A 21,364-nucleotide genomic window follows, 5' to 3' on the forward strand; every position below is an offset into this window, starting at 1 on the left:
CCCCTCCTTTCCAAAGCTGGGAAAGAACTAACTTGGCTTTGGGAAGGAGGCACAAGGACTCAAGGACCCTGACAGAGCCCTCACACCTTCCCAAAGCCCAGCACCTGGCTTACCAGCTTTGGGAAGGTAGCACAAGGGCTGTGGGGGAAGCATCAAATGTTGCGGAGGGCCACCAAAAAGGGACTAATAAGCATGGTTCATTCTCATTATTCCTACAGCTTGGTCCGTTTTTAACATCCCTTCCCGGTAAGATCTTCTTAAACTGGACCATTATTGCCCAACAAGAAAGGAAAGATTGGCTTTGGTAAGTGCTGGGTTGCTCACTGCAAATGTCTCGCAAGTACAGTACCATGAATGTGAGTACCACATAGAGCAAATGCATCTCGTCAGCTAATACAATCTTCAGTGGATGACATTCATTCTGACACAATGACAGGACAGCCCAAAGGAATAGATATCATGCAACATTTACCCTAGCAAGGACCTTGCACTTCTCTAAGCAACTCCTGTCCGAAAGCATAGTTTAATTTCTCTGGTTTTTTAAAATTCCACACCTGAGAACTTCTTCATAGAACAATCAGAACAAGCTGGTCCAAAACCTTGCCCAATAAATAACTCCCTTATGAGGAAGTGCTACAACATTCGGAGCTTTTCAGTTTAGAAAAACAAAACCTAGTAAAGAGAGTATATGATGGAGGTCTATACTATTATGCAGGTGTGGGAAAGGATAAGAGCAGGGATGGCCAAACTTGGCCCTCCAGCTGTTTTGGGACTACAATTCCCATCATCCCTGACCACTTGTCCTGTTTGCTAGGGATGATGGGAGTTGTAGTCCCTAAATAGCTGGAGGGCCAAGTTTGGCCATGCCTGGATAAGAGTTCCCCCCCCTCCCTCACATCATGCTAAAACCTGATGTCATGTAAAAAAGTTGAATGTTGGAAGATTCAGGACATACAAAAGAAAGTACTCCTTCACACAGCATAGTTAAAATGATGGCATTCACTCCCACAAGGCAATAACACTTCAGAGGACAACAGGGAGCAGAAGAAAAGTGAGATTCTACATCTAGTTTACAACATTCTGAATTTTCAAAGCCCCATTGGAGCCATTCTTTGAGCCCACTTGAGCACACTTAAGCAGCCTAAATACTGTACACAATTCTTTTCCACTTACCGGTAGTGTGTTATTCGAATTTGAAGGAAAAATGCCTGTTCACCAGAATAATCAAATGTCAAAATATACTGCACCTGTGTTCTTTGTAATAATTTATGATCAAAGGACAAACTAACCAATCATCCCTAGCTAACAGGACCAGTGGTCAGGGATGATGGGAATTGTAGTCCCAAAACATCTGGAGGGCTGAGTTTGGGGGTGCCTGGTTTAGGAAGATAATAGGAGTAGCAGGCAGTCTTCACAAACTCACTAGAATCTATAGGAATATAAAGAGATCCTGATAGCAGGAAAGACATAGCTATTTCCCCAACACCCATAGATTTGCAAAATAATTAGCTTATTACTCAAATGACACAAATTTATAATGATTTGCTCAATTGTATTCTGAAGGATTGGGCCTGTGTTTTGCAAAAGGCAGCACTTGTTGAACAGTGGTGGTTAGGTAATTTTAGACTGTCCTTAATGGGCTTTTACCGTTAGATAGTAATGTGTAACATTTCACTGACTTCAACATGTGGTAAGACAGCCCTCCTGTTCATTTTGCCAAGTGGGGCCCTGGACATCTGCCCAGAGGCCTGGCACCACTGTTGTCTAGCTAGCAGATGCTGAAACGTCTTCTGACTTAATCTTTCCTAGCATGGGTCAAGGCTGTATCAGAGGGTTCGTTTTCCTAGAATGTAAAAGCTTAGTTGGGTGCCAAGAGATTTATTTACTTGGTGACTACAGTTTACTTTGAGGCTTCAGCCACAGATTCTGTGGAACAAAGTGTTCCTTTTGGGAGCAACACTCTAGAAAGGGACACATTCCTAGTACTGTACAGCGGTTTGTACTTCCCTTAAAGCCTTTATTTTTGTTGGCCAAGGCTCCCATTATTTTTAGGAGCTTGAGCTAATGGTTAACAAAAACTACACACACACACACTCATTGGGCACAAAGTCTCAAGGCAAGTTACTTTTTTCTGTGTGTGAATGCTCCTTAACACTTTTGCTCAAACAAATCAATAATTGGCAATGCTTAGCTTCAAGGTTACATAGACATCCCAACCAAAAGAAGACCTGTACACATACAGTGGTACCACCGTTTATGACCTCAATTGGTTCCGGGGAGCCGGTCGCTCCCCGAGCAGGTCGTAAATGGAGCGCTTCTTCTGCGTGTGCGCAAAGCGCCGATAGAGCGCTTCTGCACATGCGCGAGCTGGGCAGATCGCTTCTGCGCATCCGCACGCCACGGAACCCGGATGTAAGCACTTCCGGGTCCGCGGTGGTCGCAAACCAATCGATCGCAAGCTACAGCGATCGTAAACTGAAGTATGACTGTAGTAGAGTAAATCTGATACAGTTCACTTGCAAAGTATTTCTGGAAATTGCATATGCATATGTTGTAAGAATTTTGAGGTCATGTATAAAAAATTAAATGTTCATAAACTGTAGATGTAAAACCACATGTCTGAGGCAGTACAGGAAAGCAGTCCTGAAGCCATTTTGACTCTCCCAAACCGACCAAATGTTTCTCTGCAAAAAGGGAGGAAATGAAAAATCTCCCCGTTGTCTGTGTTTACAAATCGTGCCTTGGGAGCACATTTGAGGTGTGGATAGGGTGAGCCTGTGAAGAAAACAGGATTTCACACTAATATGTAGCCATCTCCCAAGCAAATTAATTATACCTCATTGATAAGCCAGGAACTTTAAAGATCCTTCCTGCAGAGGGAAGAGACACAGGATCATTAATCAAAATCTTTAACATGAGGAAACATACCTTTTGGTCATACTCTCCATCAAAGGGTACACTTCAAAACCATACTTTTGGCACGCCCAGCCACCAAGGACACATCAAAAGGTGTACCCAAAATTCACAGAAGAATGTAATTTCCTTATGTAAACCCTCCCTTCCCGCCATTTCTGTACCATTGACTTGCATGTAAACAAAGTGGATAAAAGTCAGGGACGTCTTTTTGTTCGGGGTCTCTCTACGCGATGGGGACCCTGCTGCAGCAGTCTTCTGTTTTCTTTAAAATAAAGATCAGACTTTGCTTTTGAAATTCCTGGTGTGGTCTCTGTCCTTTCTCCCTACCGGGGCAGAGCCTTAGCAAACCTGCTCCTTCCCAGGATTCAGTCCTCCTTAAGAGGCTGAGATCCTTCTTTTGGGAGCATCAATTCCTATTACACATGCATAGACAAAAGAGCTTTGAGATTACAGTCTAGGGTAATTATAGCTGGGGCATTCTCAAAGCACCTCATAAATTTCCTGGCCCGAGAAATCAAGTGACATTGAAGAGCCAATATAAAAACTCCCATATCTGCAGCCTCCCTTCAACATGGACAATTTATTGCTGAACAAAAACATGTGATCTTGTCTCTCTAAAACAGTCTGACACAGGGTATGCTCAGCTGTCCTCAAGCCTGAGGGCCTCATGCATTACAATTTAGTATTGAAATAAATGAAAAAGGGAACTTGGGTTTCTTGACCATATATGTATGAAGTTTCACTCTACAATAAAAGAGAGTAGGAATCCAGGTGTTACCAATTTATTTATTTTAAAATATTTTTAGCCTGCCCTTCATTACAAAGCAACCCCAGGTCAGGATATAACAGTTAATTAAAACCACAATTATAAACATAGATAATAAAACAGGAACAACTGCTGTATCAGTGATAAAGAAACCCAAAACTTAGCCGGGCTATTAACATGCTACAAAGGCTCTTACATCTGCCATAATGATTATACCACTTTATGGTATACTCAGACTGAAGGTAGCAGTATCAAATGGATAGAAACAGTTGGAAAGCACTAGAAAATTCCATTGCATTGTTGATTTGGGTGGGGGAATTGTATCACTATTTATTTTCCAGAAATACTACTGGTGTAAAGCTTTAGCAGCACTGGTACTTACAAAGGTGTACCTAGGGTCCCTTGTGTCCCTGGCAAGGAGCTCTATCAGCGCCCCCCCTCACCCCTCAAAATCACTTAACCACAATAGCAACATTAGAAATTACAACATTATATGGGACCCAATTACTCAAAGCATCCAGAATGAAGGCGAGGCAGAAGGGTGAAAACAAATGCACTGGTTACCCATTTGTTTCCAGGTTCATGTTAAAGCCCAGAGCAGCTGTTTCTAGGTTCAATTTAAAGCCCTTTTGGAGAAGCCATGTTGATTCTCTCTCAACAAGGCATGTTTTTTCTATGTTGCATAATAATAGCTCTAATATATTTAAAGCAATGGCCTTTCCCCTTAAACCCTTTTACAAATCAATCTTTCATTAGTTACCTTCCCGTCAGCTGAATTTTAAACAAATTTAATATTTTTGTAAGAAAATATTCAATTGGACCCAGTGATTTGGAGATAGTTCTACAACTTCAGTTTTCATCACTTCTATTTCAGATACCCTTCTTGGGGTCAGTGGGGGAATCAGACATAGCACCTGCCCACCATCTTCCACAATGAAGTTCAAAGCAAATAGAATTAATTTCTCTACCTTTCTTTAGTAATCCTGTCTTACTGTATCTTTGCTATGTAATGATCCAAATATCACCCTGGCTATTTTCCTGTCTCTAATGTACTTCAGTGTTCATTGTTTTGAGTGGGATTCAACTAACATGTCACACTAGTGGAGGCCCCCACAAGTGGCTAGCTAGCAAAACAGAACTTTTCTGCCTCTTCCACTGCCCCTCCAACTGGCTCAAGGGGAGTGTTGGGAGAAACCCCAGAATATCACGCAGGGGAAAGATAGGGGGTATTGTTCTGTTTGGCAAACTGAAATGTTTGTGCTGACAGAACTATTGCCATAGTGCTTTATTGAATTCCTTCTTTTAGCAATATGTGCCTCAAATTCTTTTTTACTTGCCTGCTAGTTTTACTTTTCCAGCAGGTTTATTATACTTCCTCTTTTTAAAGTTTTGGAAGGCTTCTACTTTTTAACACTTTAAATACTTCATCCCTTAACACATTAGACAAAAATATTTACAAAAATAATCCCCCCCATCTGATGTTTATAGAAATACTGAACACAAACTGGATATTTTGAATATAAAACAAGTAGATATTTATGAATATCCCTACATCAAAAATTTATTGTAACAAAATTGAATTCAAAAGCAAAACCCTTCAACACACATTTGGTCTAAAAACTAGCTTTTCAGGTCACCATAAATGCACATCCAAGCCTCTTTAAGACTATGGAGTAGCAGTTCCACAATAGGACATAATCTTTAAGTGCACAGGTAATGAATTAAGAATTAGCAAAAGAAAATCTGACACCTTCTATAGAGGCACAGGAGTTGCATCAGTAATGTCTTCCATCTATCCCTCCAATTGCATAAACTTTGTTTGCTGCCTTGTGATAATGGATTAAGCCATTGATCTTCAACTGGTGTTTTGGGAACCGCTATCACAGGGGTGGGGAACTTGTGGCCCTCCAGATGTTGCTGGATTACAATTCCCAGGGCCGTCTCAAGCAGGTCGTGCGCCCTGGTGCGGAGATTGCTCCCATGCGCCCGCCGGCCGGCGCCCTAACACCCTGCGCCACAGGGACTAACCCTAGAGCCGGGCCTGACAATTCCCACCATCCCTCTCCACTGGCCACATGGGCTGGGGCTGATGGGAGTTGGAGTCCAAGGTCATCTATATCACAGCCTGGTCTAAGGGAGGTCACAACAGCAGCACTACTAGACAAATTTTTGGCTATGTTACAGGAAATGTTAAAAATGAACTCCTTCATTGTGTTGCTGTTTAACCAGAGCTTTTTTATTGTTCACAGGGCATTGCAACTACTGGCTAGGAAACACAGGGCATTGTCTCAAGCTCATATGCATGGAAAGGGACAGACATAGTCATTTTCTGCAAAGGTGGCAAAACAAAAGCTGGGGGAGGGAGTAGAATATAGTGGAACATCTGCAAGAAGGGGAGCTATGACAGAGGCTGCAAGGGACAAAAGCAAACATGGTAGTGACTGCAAACCAGAAGAAGTGGGCTTAAAGGAAAGTAGCAGGTGATAGAGAAAGATTACTGCCCTCCTTCTGATGGACTTTCATAGAACAAAGTCTGGTTATTGTCTTCAATAGAAATATAATCAGTTGCATGATGCCTTCCAAAGGGACCTCAAGGGCAGCCCTGTGCAGTCTACTGTCACATCCATGCTGTGTGAGTAGCATCGGTATTCTGGTGTCTAGTTAACATGCACACAATTTCTCTCCAATTTTAACTAATTTATAGGATATTGCATATTTTAATGCTATTACTCACATAAACCATGAGATACAATGCTTGCGGTTTTTCGAAAGGTGATTATCCCCCCCATTTTAGGCTCACAACTGAAAGGTTTCCCTTTCCTATTTCTAAACCAAGACCATTAGTGTACAATAAACGTCTCTGAGAAGAATACACCTTTTCCAATAAAACACTGCACACTGGAGATATTCCCTGAGAAAACCAGTGAAACTGTATTTCAGATAAATACTGGTTTCAAGCTTAAGTCCTGGGAGTCAGCTGTGAGTGCTGCCAATACACAAACCGCATTTAAAACAAATCCAGTCATCTTGACACATTTGCTCTTCCCCGACCTAGCTAGGTGTTAATGACATAATAGCACTGCAGTATTTATAGCTGCACTTACTGTACAGCATTCCTTTTTCAGATCCTAACTTACTATGCAGAGTGAAAGCTGTGCATTAATGTTCATTGCGCACTTCCAAGAATGAGGATCATTCGTTTCTTCAAAGCCCCTCCATGTTGGGTTTTAACAAATCCTTGAATATGTGGGCTCTCTGCTAAGAATCAGCCCATAGTGAAGTACAAGTAAGCCATCCTAGAAAGTAGGAAAGAAAAACCACACTTGTAAACAAGTCAAAACGAATGCAAAAACAAAGACTTGCCACACCTAAGTTTCTTTATGCCACCTAATGAAAATTTTCTCTTGATTGTGAATAATAAAATGCAGGATCTCTCAGTGTGCTGAGTATGAAGCCCACTTGTAATTTCTTTGTGAGTACAGTCCCATTCAGAGGTGGTTTGAAAACAACTGAACAAGCCATTCAGTTGTTTGCCTGTGTCTGAACACTGTAATATCCCTTTTAAAGAGAGGCTAACAGTCAGAATCAGGATGCGGGTGGCGCTGTGGTCTAAACCACTGAGCCTAGGGCTTGTCGATTGGAAGGTCAGCGGTTCGAATCCCCGTGATGGGGTGAGCTCTTGTTGCTCGGTCCCAGCTCCTGCCAACCTACAGTAGCAGTTTGAAAGCATGCATAAAAAGAAAAATGCAAGTAGATAAATAGGTACCGCTCTGATGGGAAGGTAAATGGTGTTTCCGTGTGCTGCTCTGGTTTCGCCAGAAGTGGCTTAGTCATGCTGGCCACATGACCTGGGAAAACTGTCTGTGGACAAACGTTGGCTCCCTCGGCCGGTAAAGCGAGATGAGCGCCGCAAGCCCAGAGTTGCTCGCGACTGGACTTAACTGTCAGGGGTGTTTTACCTTTACCTTTGTTAACAGTCAGAAAGGCACAACCCACATAATATTGCAGCCACTTTGTCTTTTGACTCAGCTTCTCCATCAAGCCACAATTATTGCAGAGGCTCCTTGGGATCCAATCATCCCTCCAGTAAGTTTGAGGGCTGCTTTGCACTTTACAAGGCAGGGTTTGCTGCAGTAAAACCAGTGTTTAGCTTAACAAAAATGCCAAGTGTTAATGGCAGATGCATCATCCTGAACACCTGTGTATGTATTGGAGAAACCTGACCGTCTGAAGATTCCTGTTGTATGTACAGTACATGCTTTTTTTGAAGATAACAAACACACTACGAGTCATTCTCCATAAGCAAGTTTCAGCTTTAGATCCCAGGACAAAGTGTTATAGAAGGCAATTTCCCTGAAACAAACTGTTGGAGTAAATGAAAAAGCAGGCACTGCTTTGGGGTTATACCGTGTTTCCCCGAAAATAAGACACTGTCTTATATTTATTTTTCCTCAAGGAGACACACTATGGCTTATTTTCAGGGGATGTCTTATTTTTATTATGCGTCCAGCCTCACCTCTTCCTTGGCGCCCTCCAGAACTGCACCTATTACTATGTCTTATTTTTGGGGTATGGCTTATATTGTGCAAATGCTTAGAAATTCTGCTATGGCTTATTTGATGGGTATGTTTTATTTTTGGGAAAACAGGGTATATAGGGTTGCTCCGTACTCATTGGCAAGTCTGTACAAAAGCCATAGGAGGTCAACTGGCAACCTCCATTTGCCTGCATAATTGGTGTGAACTGAGCCATTGAAATCAACCAAATCACAACAGTTTTATATGCAGCCATAGCATGGAAGCTTTGATATACAGAAATGGTGCCTTATGATAGGTTCAGCCTTGCCATGAGTCTGCCACAATTTCCTGACAGGTTACTATTAGGTGTGAAAGGCAATGCAGTGATTGTGACTTCTTCTGACATATACTGTGTTCAAATGTTGGAGATGTGTTGGCTAGAAAGGATCTACAACATCACACAAAACATCACCTATGAGCAAAATAAAAATAAAAATGTACCGCTGTATAACACCTTTCTCTGTTGATTACACTTCATTCTGACACTTTGTCTAGAATGCAAAGTTAGCACTTATGCACCAAAGTGAGAAATGAACAATTCAACCTGTAAAACAGGTTATTTTAATTCAGTAATTCAGCAAGCTATCCTCAGATTTGATTAAAAGAGCCACCAGATTATAAACTGTATCTTATTTTTTTATTTTCAATTGTCCTTATATTGTACGATGTTAAAAGATCACACATTACTGTTGTGATCAAGCAAAGACAATATGTGTGTAGAAAGAGGCTTCTACAATGACTGCTGTTCTAGATGCGACCAGAGTATGCAAAATAATCCTGCCCTACAATGGGCAGCGGTTGCACCCAGCACCTGCTATCACTATGTGCACAATACTCTTGAATGCTAAAGTACATGATCAGCATTGCCAGTTCTGATTCCAGATGCACACTCTATACCCACCACTGTCCTAACAAATGATTAGTGCATACAAAGCAGACAGAGCCAACCACCTGTTCAGCAGGGTTGATCTGTGAATGCAGAAGCACATGCTCAGCCCGCAGTATGCAAGGATGCCTAGATCAGAGCACATCCATCAAGGATAACAGAGTTGGTGAATTTTCCTTTTCCTCAACCTACTAGGAGATCCATGACATACCCTTTTGTGTCTTTAGACTGGGAGAGAATGCTTTCATTAAAAATAACAAAGCTCTAAACCATAACAGCCTGAAATTTAGATTCAGGTAGGTACCGGTAGCCGTGTTGGTCTGATGCAGTCGAAATATATTAAAAAATTAAAAAATTGTCCAGTAGCACCTTAGAGACCAACTAAGTTTGTTCTGGGTATAAACTTTCGTGTGCATGCACACTTCTTCAGATACCTGAAATTTGTTTATTTTTTTAAAGTAATGTGCCGGTAGAAGCCATTTAAACACTACATGAAGACTCAGCTAGACTTAAGAAACAGTCCTATACTTAAGTTCTGTTGGCTAAGATGCTATAGGATTTGGCTGAAGGCTTGCTATCCTGGCCAGCTTCTAAATATGCCAGCAGCATAATAGAATGCTGTCAGAACAGATAAAATGGGGTGGAGTCATGGGCAAGGCAGAATGGTACAGAGGAGGAGCACACTTGCGCTGTATCCTATAGCCCTTCAATCCTGGTTGTCAGGGAACTTTACATCAGTGCTAGACCTGGCATAAGATTTCCCTCTGTGCCTGAGTCAGTGACCACTCTGTCCACATCAAAAGAGCATTAGATGCATTGGCCTCAGAACACACATGGGAACCTGAACACATATGCTAATGCATATCTCAAAATCCTAATATGTACCTCACCTCGGTACTCCGGACACATACATCCAACCCCATTCCACTTCAATAGCTACACCTCACACAGGTAAGCAAGAGAAGGAGAAACACATGCTATGATGTTTAACTTGTGCACCTGACACCTGTCTCTCTTCACCCCTTTTTGCTATACTTGAATACTCTTGTCCTGCCTCAACAGTGCTTCTGCAACATTCCTCCCCACAACAGTGGGGAGCAGTGTCTTCCACACAAAAGGGAGGTGCTCATCTGTATACACAGGCAAACTTGCTGTTGGTAAAAGCCAGACGCTCCATTTCGGCCATTGCCACTGCTGGACAAAGACTCATGCACACTTTTGCCTTAAAGGTTCATAACTCAGAAGTTTTCCCGGCAAATGCAGTTCTTGGCTATATCCCCAGGGGGCGTATAGGAGACAGAGGCAGGAGCACCAGAGGCAATTCCCTTGTAGCTGTGGCATCAACTTACCTGCACTGCACTCTCCCCTAGAGCTCGTTGGATTTCCCTCAAAGTCTGATAGTGTTCCAGCAGGTGATCACCACATATTATGTCTACCTACAAATAAACAGAAAAAAGTATCAAAATGTGTTTTCTTTAGATGAAACAAGCTAGGGGCTTTAAAGCTTTAATTCAAAGGCTGTTTGAGTACACATTTTATGTATCTATTTCATCTCCAGAAATGTTCTCTAGGACCTCAAAACTACTCTTTTATAGTCCCAAAAAGCAAATTTGAGGATTTGGCAAGAGATCTCTTCAAAACACAAGTTTTTATTGCCATCAAGAACCCATTGCCTGCAATAGCACTGTAAACTAACAAGCAGCTATAAACATGTAAAGCACACTCCTAAACAGATTGAGTTCATTTGAAGACAGCACCCCCTGTACCAGCTTCATAAGACTTATTGCTTCCCCGTTAACTACTTTAAATATCCTTTTCCTGTCTTATTAACTCCAATGACTTTGGACTTTGTTCAAATATTAACTTTATTTTGTACTGTTCAGTGGATGTGTCAATAAATATCTCAAAAAATTCAATGTTCAAAGCAAACATCCCTTCAGAACAGGTGTGGTTAAACGTGTTAACATGAGCAGGTGTCCAAGTATCATTTTAATTAAATAACGCAGGAGCTCCTGGGTGCCAGTTCTCTGTGGACAGTGTGTACATGCCATTTGCAATCTGTATCTCATTTGACACTAACAAGTCCCAGAGATACTGATTATTGGCAACTCTCTGAATGATTCTTTAAAACTAAACAGAGCTGCACAGTCCATTCATGTAAGAATTGCATGTAACTATTGCATGATATTGCTTAAGTCATCCACACCATCAGCAAACAGAAATTTCAAGTGATGCAACTGAAACAAAGATAGGATCAACAAGTCATGATCATGTCCATGTTTAATATCTAAGTTGGTAGAGTTCAGCCTTTCTAGTGTCAATAAATTGTTTCTGTGTTGATCAATGTGCTGTGATTTTGTTACCTACAAAACCCTTTTGCACTACGTGCAGGGGATTTGGGGTTGTGTTCTGGGGTACAATTTTAACTCCTGCAGTTTCAGGAGTTTGCAAGATTTGCAAGAAGCAAATGGCAGCAGCAGACAAGTTGTCTTTAGGTTGTTTTGTTTTTGTTTTATTATGTATTTTTATGTTGTGAACTGCCCTGAGATCTTTGGATGAAGGGTGGTATATTAATTTAATAAACAAGTAAACAATTATTATTTTTACTGACAAATTCACCATCAATCCTTGACAAAAGCTTCCTCAGTGTGAAAATGGCCAACTGGGTTCTTAAACAATGAATTGTGTGTCTTTGACTTATCTCTGGTGCTATTCTGGGTACTAATTTGTTCTGAATAACAGGAGGCAGATTATACTCAAGATATTCCTGGATATTTTCAGAACCACCTCTCTCAGTCAGCAGATGATTTAAAAAAAAATGCAAAATCAAAACAAAACACATCCTGGAAACCTATAGGGAGTCAGAGATACCTTCACTGTTTGAAGTTACAGTAGTTCTGTTTCCTTCACTGGGGATTGTATTGACTTAGTCTGCTAGAGGATGTTCACCTTCCTAGGTTTCATAATACCTTCCTAGGTTTCATAATTAGGATTGTTCTTGTATTGAAGAGCATGTAGTAGTGTTGGTATTCTCTGATAACTCAATACTCTATAGGTGTGGGAGAGGAGACCTTGAAATTTAAGATTCAGGTAGCCGTGTTGGTCTGACGCAGTTGAAATAAATAAATAAATTAAAATATTGTCCAGTAGCACCTTAGAGATCAACTAAGTTTTTTCTGGGTATAAGCTTTTGTGTGCATGCACGAAGAAAGCTTATACCCAGAACAAACTTAGTTGGTCTCTAAGGTGCTACTGGACAATCTTGAAATTTAAGTGATAGTCTGTTTTGATCGAAAATAGCATCTAGGGGCAGAATTTACCATATTTAGACCTACCAGGCATACATTTCCAAATTATCTGCTTGGCTTGCTCAGTATTGATTCCTACATATTTTCCCACTTTATCACGCTAAATTAGTACAAACATTTCTACAGTAGTAGAAATCTCAAGAATCTTTAAAGGAGTCAACAAAGTTGGCCACCTTTGGCAGAAGCAGAAAAACATCTGATGGGTAGGGAAGCAGAAATCCTAACAGACATTTCAGTTACATCTTTTGAACAGCCTGTCTCCTGTTTGTCAGAGTGGATTACCGCCCTTTATCTAATGACACTAGAGATAACAGCAAGGACCTTGGATATGGATAAAACAGAAAGAGGAGAAAGAGGGAGCAAGTAAGAAAAAAAAGGCAAAACAGAATATGATCAAGTGAAATGTCCTACCGGTAAGTCCAGTCCATAAGAAATTGGACATTAGAGCTGCATTTATTTCTATGTATTTCCCCCACTTCCCCCTCTTTATCTTCCTAACTTATTACAAACATTTAAAAATGGCAAATTAGCATCTAAAAATGGCAAATTGCACTAAGGTGCAAAATACACACATTTTATCTGCATTTCAGACCACCTGCCTGTTTCCTATGGGCAGAATCCTAGGCTGTGCTCACTTTTCTCTCCTCCCCATTGCAGTCCCAAGTGGCCCCAAAATCTGCTCTGCAGAGCCCAACCTTCTAGAACACATTTTGAGGGTGCATGGAAGGCTTCAGAGGATGGTGAAGTCCCTCTGCACAAGTGGAAGCCTGTTCTGCACATACAGACAACACTACATACAACCCTATGTATTCAAAGCCATTAAATGCCACAAATTATGATCAGATGGAACTTATTCCAGTTTATTAACACTGGAAGCAAAATGTTAACCAATCCCATTGCTGTAAAACAGTCCTGAGATAATTCAAAAGTCACTGCCTAGAGATATCCTGATGTGACCTTCACTGCTGCAGTTCTAGACTTCAGATATTAAATGTTTCAGTGGCTTTAAATAAATGATTGCAAAGCTGCTTCCTCTCTACCTCAAAGTGCTTGGAATATTAAATGCCTAATTCTGCTACTTCAGTGCTAAGTCCTAAAGCTTCAATACTAATTTTTCGGGTGGGATTCAGGTGATAGCTGCAGAACTCAAGGGAATAGAAATACAAAGAAAAAAAGCAATTTGTTCTCAACCACCCTTTTAAGAAGCATCTGTAGCATTAGTAATTATATCCATTAATCCCTGTGATGTAAGGAAATATATTACAGATAAGGGGGTAGGAATCCCATCTGCCAGCAGTGTTCTAAATCTATTACAGACTTTTAAGATTGGAACCAAATCAGTGTTACACTAGTGTTTCAACAATGGATATAACCTTTCTGATGTTTTTGAAGAATTACGTGCCTTGATTGGATACATGCAAGTTATTTCTCTGGCAGCCCAATCCAACACATATGTATCTCAGAAGTTCCACAAAGTTCTATGCATCTTACTCCCAAGTAAGCATGCCTGGAATTGGAAGGAAAAATAGATGACAATGAGACATAACTTGTGCATTAAGCACTGGATCTCTCAAGAATTTTTGTCAGGCTCCAGCACCTTGCCCTCCTGACCACCCAGCAGCATCTTTGGCGAAAGAGTTGCACACTAACTTATTACAGGTAACAGGTAGGTAGCCGTGTTGGTCTGGGTCGAAGTAAAATGAAAAAATTCCTTCAGTAGCACCTTAAAGACCGACTAAGTTTTTATTTTGGTATGAGCTTTCGTGTGCATGCACACTTCTTCAGATACAGTGAAATAGGAGTCCCCAGGCACTTATGTAGAGAAGGGGTGGGGAGGGGGTGGGGAGGGGGAGGAGAGGGGGGTCACTCAGAAGGGTGGTGGAAGTGGGTGATTGACTGACTGATAGCTGTTGATGACCGAAAACGACTGCAAATGGTTTTGCATGAAAAAGCAAGGGTTGAGATGGCTGAAGATCGCTTATCATGTATAATGAGATAAGAATCCGATATCTCTGTTCAAACCATGGTTTTGAGCTTGGTGATAAGTTGTAATTCAGCAACTTCTCTTTCCAGTCTATTTCTGAAATTCTTTTGTAGTAAGACAGCTACTTTGAGATCTTGTATAGAATGTCCTGGGAGATTGAAGTGTTCTCCTACTGGTTTTTCTGTCTTCTGGTTCCTGATGTCAGATTTATGTCCATTTATCCTTTGGCATAGGGTTTGGCCTGTTTGTCCAATATAGAGAGCTGAAGGGCACTGTTGGCATTTGATGGCATACACAATGTTAGAAGATGAGCAATTAAATAGTCCTGAGATGGTATGTTGGATGTTGTTGGGGCCAGTAATGATGTTGTCCGGGTGTATGTGGCAGCAAAGTTGGCATCTGGGTTTATTGCAGGCTCTGGTACCAGTGTCCATGTTAAGTCTGGTGGTTGTATTATTGTGGGTGAGGAGTTGTTTAAGATTGGGTGGCTGTCTGTAGGCAATGAAAGGTCTTCCTCCCAGAGCTTGAGAAAGGGAGCTGTCATTGTCCAGGAGAGGCTGTAGATCTCTGATGATGCGTTGTACTGTTTTAACTTGGGAGCTGTATGTGATGACTAGTGGTGTTCTGTTATTTTCTTTTTTGGGTCTGTCTTGCAGCAGGTTCTCTCTAGGTATCAGTCTGGCTCTGTTGATCTGTTGTTTAAATTCATCAGGTGGATATTTTAGTTCTAAAAAGGTTTGCTGTAGATCTCTTAGGTGAGATTCTCTGTCTGTAGAGTTGGAACAGATGCGGTTGTAACGTAGGGCCTGGCTGTATACAATGGATTGTTTGGTATGTTTGGGATGGTAGCTAGAAGCATGTAGATGTGTTTGTCGGTCAGTTGGTTTTCTGTATAAGGTGGTGTCTATACGTCCATCCTGTATTTTTATAGTAGTGTCCAAAAAATGTATTTCTTGCATAGATTGGTTCATTGTTAGGTTGATGGTGGGGTGAAAGTCATTGAATGTCAGGTGGAAGGTTTCCAGGGTCTGTTGTCCATGTGTCCAGATAATAAAAATATTGTCAATGTATCGCAGGTACAAGAGAGGTTTGAGTGGGTAGGAGTTTAGGAAACGTTGTTCTAAATCTGCCATGAAGATGTTGGCATACTGTGGGGCCATGCGGGTGCCCATGGCTGTGCCGCTGATCTGGAGGAACAGGTCATCACCAAATTTGAAGTGGTTGTGGGTAAGGACAAAGTGGCAGAGTTTGGTAGCAAAGTCCGCTGTGGTTTTATCTGAAATGGTGTTCCTTATGGCTTGTAAACCATCATTGTGTGGGATGTTGGTATATAGAGATTCCACATCCATAGTGGCTAGTATAGTATTGTTAGGAAGATTGTTCAAAGATTGTATTTTCCTCAGAAAATCTGTGGTGTCACGTACGTAGCTGGGAGCACTGATAGCATATGGTTTCAGAACAGAGTCCATATAGCCGGAAACACCCACTGTAATGGTGCCAATACCTGAGATGATGGGGCGTCCTGGATTTCCTGGTTTGTGTATTTTGGGTAGAAGATAGAAAGTTCCTGGCCGAGGTTCCGCTGGTGTGTTTGTGAGGATCTGTTCTTGGATGTGTAGGGGTAGCTCCTTGACAATCTTGTTCAGTTCTTTTTTGTATGCTTGTGTGGGGTCTGAGTCCAATTTCATTTATTACAAGTAGGTAGCCGTGTTGGTCTGACGTAGTCGAAACAAAAAACAAAAAACAAACAAAATCCCTTCCAGTAGCACCTTAGAGACCAACTAAGTTTGTCATAGGTATGAGCTTTTGTGTGCATGCACATGTTATCCCGAAGTGTCATCCCGGTTGCATTACAAGCTCCACCAGCTGACACTGTACCGCATTAGATGACTAGGGGGATGAATGCAACTCTATCTGGCTGTATAAAGTCTCAGCCTCAGGGCCTGTTCTTCATTCTGAGCAACTTGTCTCCTTGTAAGCAGATCCTGTCAGGCTGACCTCCTACTCACCAACTGCCCCTGCTGGAACTTTAGTCTGCCTGAGACCATGATGCTTTTCTTTGGCTCCCTGCCTTGAAAACAATTTCTTCTTTCTTGTTTTGGGGGTTCTGATACTGGTTCCGCTTCAGGTGCTGAGCATTAACTTTAGATATACATGGTAAACACAGCTACTGAGGAGCCAGTTAAAAATCTGCATGGGCTATTTATTCAAATTATTGACCCCAATCCTCCCTTGGTTTATAAATTGCTCTCATTGTGCCTTTACCGTGCACCAGATATTATATTGGGCCTAATCACACACTGATTTCTAGCAGGAGATACATCAAACCCATGCTACTTCTAATTATTTCCCCAAAGCCCGTCTTCATTTACAATAAACACTTTCATCTGAGAGATTCCTCTGGCAAGGGAACACTTCTGTAAGCTATATTAGTACATCTAAAGCAGTGAAATAGCAAATTCCTTTATAACTGTCGCTCACTCCCCACACTAATTCTCACTCAAAAGGCAGGCAGAAAGCAGCTTTTGGATGTCCTGATATTAGGATGGCAAGGCACTTACTATTTCAAAAAGATATTTTCCAGACATTACTACAACAGTCTTATCAGGTGAAGACAGCAGCTCACAGGCTGATTTCAATAAGAATATGTGAGTCCAGGGGGCAAGATGGCAACTGAAAGTGGTGGGAAGATGTGGTTTATTCAACAATTTATTTATTTTTTAAATTGCAAATACTTAATACACTTTTCAGTCCAAAGACTTTTAGAGTGCCTCAGCAGATGTCTAAAACAACAGCAGTCATAAAAACTTTAAAACCAGGACAGCTGGGACCACAAAATATAAGCCTAAAATGCAAAAATACGTAGTTTAAAAGGCATGAGCACATAAGGTGTTCACCTGGTGCTGAAAGGACATCTATGCTGGCACCAAGCAAGCTGCCTTGGGGAGAACATCCCAAAGCCAGGGCACAATAGCAGCCAAGGCCCTACCTCTAAAACAGTGGTACCTTCGGTTATGAACTTAATTAATTCTGGAGGTCCATTCTTAACCTGAAACCGTTCTTAATGTGAGGCACACTTTTGATAATGGGGCCTCCCGCTGCCACTCGCATCCTGGGGCAAAGTTCGCTACCAGGAGCATCTACTTCCGGGTTAGGAGAGGTCGTTACCCAAAGCGTTCATAAGGAGGAAGGTACGTAACCCGAGGTTCCACTGTAATAATGGAGCTAATAAATTTACACTCGAAAGTAAGGGTAGCTAACAATTTTTGGGCCAATGGCTGCAATGACCTTTGGCCAACCACTTGGGTCAGGTCACACCCACCCACACCCACACACCCAAACCCAATCCCATCCTCAGTGATCTATGCAGATGGGAAGGGAAAAGATTGGAATCACCACTGCAGTGCTGGGAAGAGAGGTTTAAACTTCTCCTGCCAGCCTAGTATTCTGGTGCAGATGCAAATCATCCCTTCCCTGCTCATCCAATTTGCCTGATGAGCAGGGACAGGGTGATTTGAACCTCCAATGAAGTGCTTCTCCCAGCCCAGCACCATAACTCCTTTTTTCTTTTGCCATTGCCAGAATCAGTGTGGTTGGAAGGACAGCACACAGAAGAAACTACTTGGCAGGCTGTGTCATGCCTTCAGGATACAGGCTTCCTACAGTACAGCAAAACTAAAGAGGAATATGAGAATAGTAACATCAACAATATGTTCTGACAAGTAGTTACTGAAGCTAGACATTCCAGATATACTTCATTGCAATTAGTGAGCAAACAAGTATGTACAGTAAAGGAGAAATATTGTTTTCGGATTGACCATGTTACAATTAAATAACACCTGATAACATTCAAAAATCACGTTGCAATTATGGCTCTATGCTGCAGGCATAAAACTAATCATTCCCTCAGTGACCAAGACCAGGACTTTCAAGCATCATTAACAATAATAAACAAACTGCCAACTTATGGGAAGAGAGAAAATCAAGGCTCTCTAGTGCCGTGTCCTAGCAAAGAACTCCTCTGGACTCAACCACAATTAAGCTGGGAATCCTTAGGGGCCTACTTCCAAGTAATATATCTAGGAAACAAGTGCAACATCAACTTTTATGTTCAGCTGCAGTCTGCAGCATACAAGGCTTTTAAAGAGTGTTGCATGTTCCAGTAACGACGACAGAAGATGGAAGTTTTGCAGTTACTCTTTTAGCATGGGATGGGGTTTAAATATGCATTGCCATATCTTCTATCTGCAAATTAATCTAGGCACACTTTGAAAATGAACAGAAGGTATATCAACAGAAACTAATAAACCTGAACAATCAAAGGCATTTGCAGACACAGTTGAGAACAAAATATGTCTATCCCATCTTTGGAAAACAGATCACAACATATCACAAAATCAATACTGTAGGTTTTACAAATGTGCCCAATGAATTCACTTAGTGTACATTTTCATTACAAGACAGCAACAAACCACACTCTGAAGTCTCAACACATCAGACCATTTGGGCAGATTAATGTTCTTAAAAGGCAGAATCAGAAACCTTTCTTTTAATTACATGTATTAATGCAACTACAAGGATGCATAATCCTTGAATCCTGTATTTTATAAAACATGAAATTCAATATCAAGTTGCACCTGCTGAACAGCTGCACAATTTGGCAAAAGCCATGATACACTCTCAGAACACAAAATATGCCACCACCATGATGACAGATGTACCAGTACAATTTTTCTGCCAGTGAAGATGGACATCAGTGTCATAAGGGAAGAACATACAGCACTTACATTGTCTTATAATATTAAAACAACATGACCACACCCCCATTTATGGTGAAGTTTTAGACTAGACCTAGAGCTGATGATACAGAATTTCTATCCTACTGACCTTCCAGACCACAACAGAGCATAAGGTATGCTGTGATCAATCACAGCATAGAACTAGGTAAAGGGGACCCCTGACCATTAGGTCCAGTCGTGACCGACTCTGGGGTTGCACGCTCATCTCGCATTATTGGCCGAGGGAGCCGGCGTACAGCTTCCGGGTCATGTGGCCAGCATGACAAAGCCACTTCTGGCAAACCAGAGCAGCACACGGAAACGCCGTTTACCTTCCCGCTGTAGCGGTCCCTATTTATCTACTTGCACTTGGCATGCTTTTGAACTGCTAGGTTGGCAGGAGCTGGGACCAAGCAACGGGAGCTCACCCCGTCGCAGGGATTTGAACCGCCGACCTTCTGCTCAGCAAGCCCTAGGCTCTGTGGTTTAACCCACAGCGCCACCCACACCCCCATTTATGGTGAAGTTTTAGACTAGACCTAGAGCTGATGACACAGAATTTTTATCCTACTGACCTTCCAGACCAGAACAGAGCATAAGGTATGCTGTGATCAATCACAGCATAGAACTACCAGTATATAAACCCTGGACAGGGAGACCATAACTCAGACAGACAAGATGCAGGCCTGGGGTTGTACAGAGAGAGTTCCACCTCATTAGCAACAGCAGTGATGAGGATGCTCCTAGCTGTTCCTCTGTAAGAATATCAACCTATTTGCTCCAGGCATGGCTGCTGTATCTTTTGTTCCTACCATGGAACAGAGTGCCACCATGGACACTGCAGCTGATACTCAGCTGCCTTTCAAGCAACGGCCCAAGGTAAAGAGTCTTGGTGGGCTGACTTGTTGGAAACCCTAAACATGTGTAGTTCTTCTTCAGAATCTCCTCCATTTTGGAGGCTGTTCAATAAAGGGTTATGACTTTGCCTCATTTGTTGCTATGGCATGGTAGATAGGGACCCTTTTCTCACACACTAGAAGAGTATGGCTTCATTCAGCTTCGGAATGACACTATAAGGTGGGAAGATGGTGTCAATCTGTTGATGGGCTCAGGACAGTGGTCCCATCTCACTACTCATTTGGGTTCCCTGGACTGAGACGGAGGCAGGATTTTCAAGGTACACAAGTGTATAGCTGTTGCCCCCAGGATGTTAGAGGGAGGGATGCTGAAGGGGAGAAAGGCCAAATCTGAGTGGCTACATGGCAACATGACACCTTCATGTTGCCTATGCGATCCTGAAATGAGATTGCCATAGAAGGAGGCTATTTTGTTTTTTTAAATGGTGCTAAAGCTGCAAATCAGAGACAGCAAACAGCACATGTAAAAGGTAAACAAAAATATGCTGTCAAACATTTCACTGAAAACTCTGTTTTGCCCCTCAAAACATCACAGAGAGAAATATGGGAAAGTTCTATTTAAAAATCTATGTGGAGGAGTGGAAATAACTTTAAAGCTCTTATAATCCAACACCCTGGCTTGCCCTCTTATATTTGACTTATCTTCTTTGGTTTCTTCTTCTGTGCTTGCTTGCTATTGCCTCAGTGTGTGTTACATAAATTCTTCGATGCAACAAGTGTGGCTTTTCCAAGTTACATAATGCCTTGTGAAATATACTGCATGGAGAACGGTAAAAACCTCACTTGCATACTTGCTGCTGGGAAGTGGACTTTCAGTGTGAGCAAGAGAGTAAAGGAGTGTCATAGCCAACTATATGGTGCAAACAATTAGCACAGCATACCTGGCAGCCAGGATCAAGGTCCATCTTTCTTCGGAGAAATTTCTCCACATGTCCAATTGTTGCCTCTCCTGAAACCCGTACAAACTTCTTTTCCAGTGGCTGGAAAGAGGAAACAGATTTCATACTGTAAGACTGGTCAGTAATGCAGGGGGCAATTCTAATCAGGTTCTTTAACAAGGACTCTATCCCACATTATTATTATTATTAGATGGAACCAGTAAGTCATTTTCACAAATTTCCCCCTTAAACAGCTTTTTTCAGCAGAAAGATGATGTTGTTCAGCTGCAACCCACAGTTCAACTATTTTCCCTCTTCCACCCACAATCTCACTGCACATGTATCTTCTGTATT

At 41.7% G+C, this 21,364-nt stretch overlaps 1 protein-coding gene across 1 annotated transcript in view; it reads right to left on the bottom strand.

Annotated features, from left to right (window-relative positions):
• Positions 1-810: 810 nt before the first annotated feature.
• Positions 811-21,364, bottom strand: part of PCGF6 (polycomb group ring finger 6) — a 32,695-nt gene continuing 12,141 nt past the window's right edge. Inside the window, exons 8-10 of the mRNA XM_035133104.2 lie at positions 21,014-21,112; positions 10,495-10,581; positions 811-6,978 (exon numbers count right to left, since the gene is read on the bottom strand). Coding sequence (XP_034988995.1) covers positions 6,910-6,978; positions 10,495-10,581; positions 21,014-21,112 — 255 coding nt within the window. The 3' untranslated portion in view covers positions 811-6,909. The remainder of the gene's footprint in view (positions 6,979-10,494; positions 10,582-21,013; positions 21,113-21,364) is intronic.

Source organism: Zootoca vivipara, chromosome 5 (genome assembly GCF_963506605.1).
Source record: "Zootoca vivipara chromosome 5, rZooViv1.1, whole genome shotgun sequence".
Classification (NCBI taxonomy): Eukaryota; Metazoa; Chordata; class Lepidosauria; order Squamata; family Lacertidae; genus Zootoca; species Zootoca vivipara.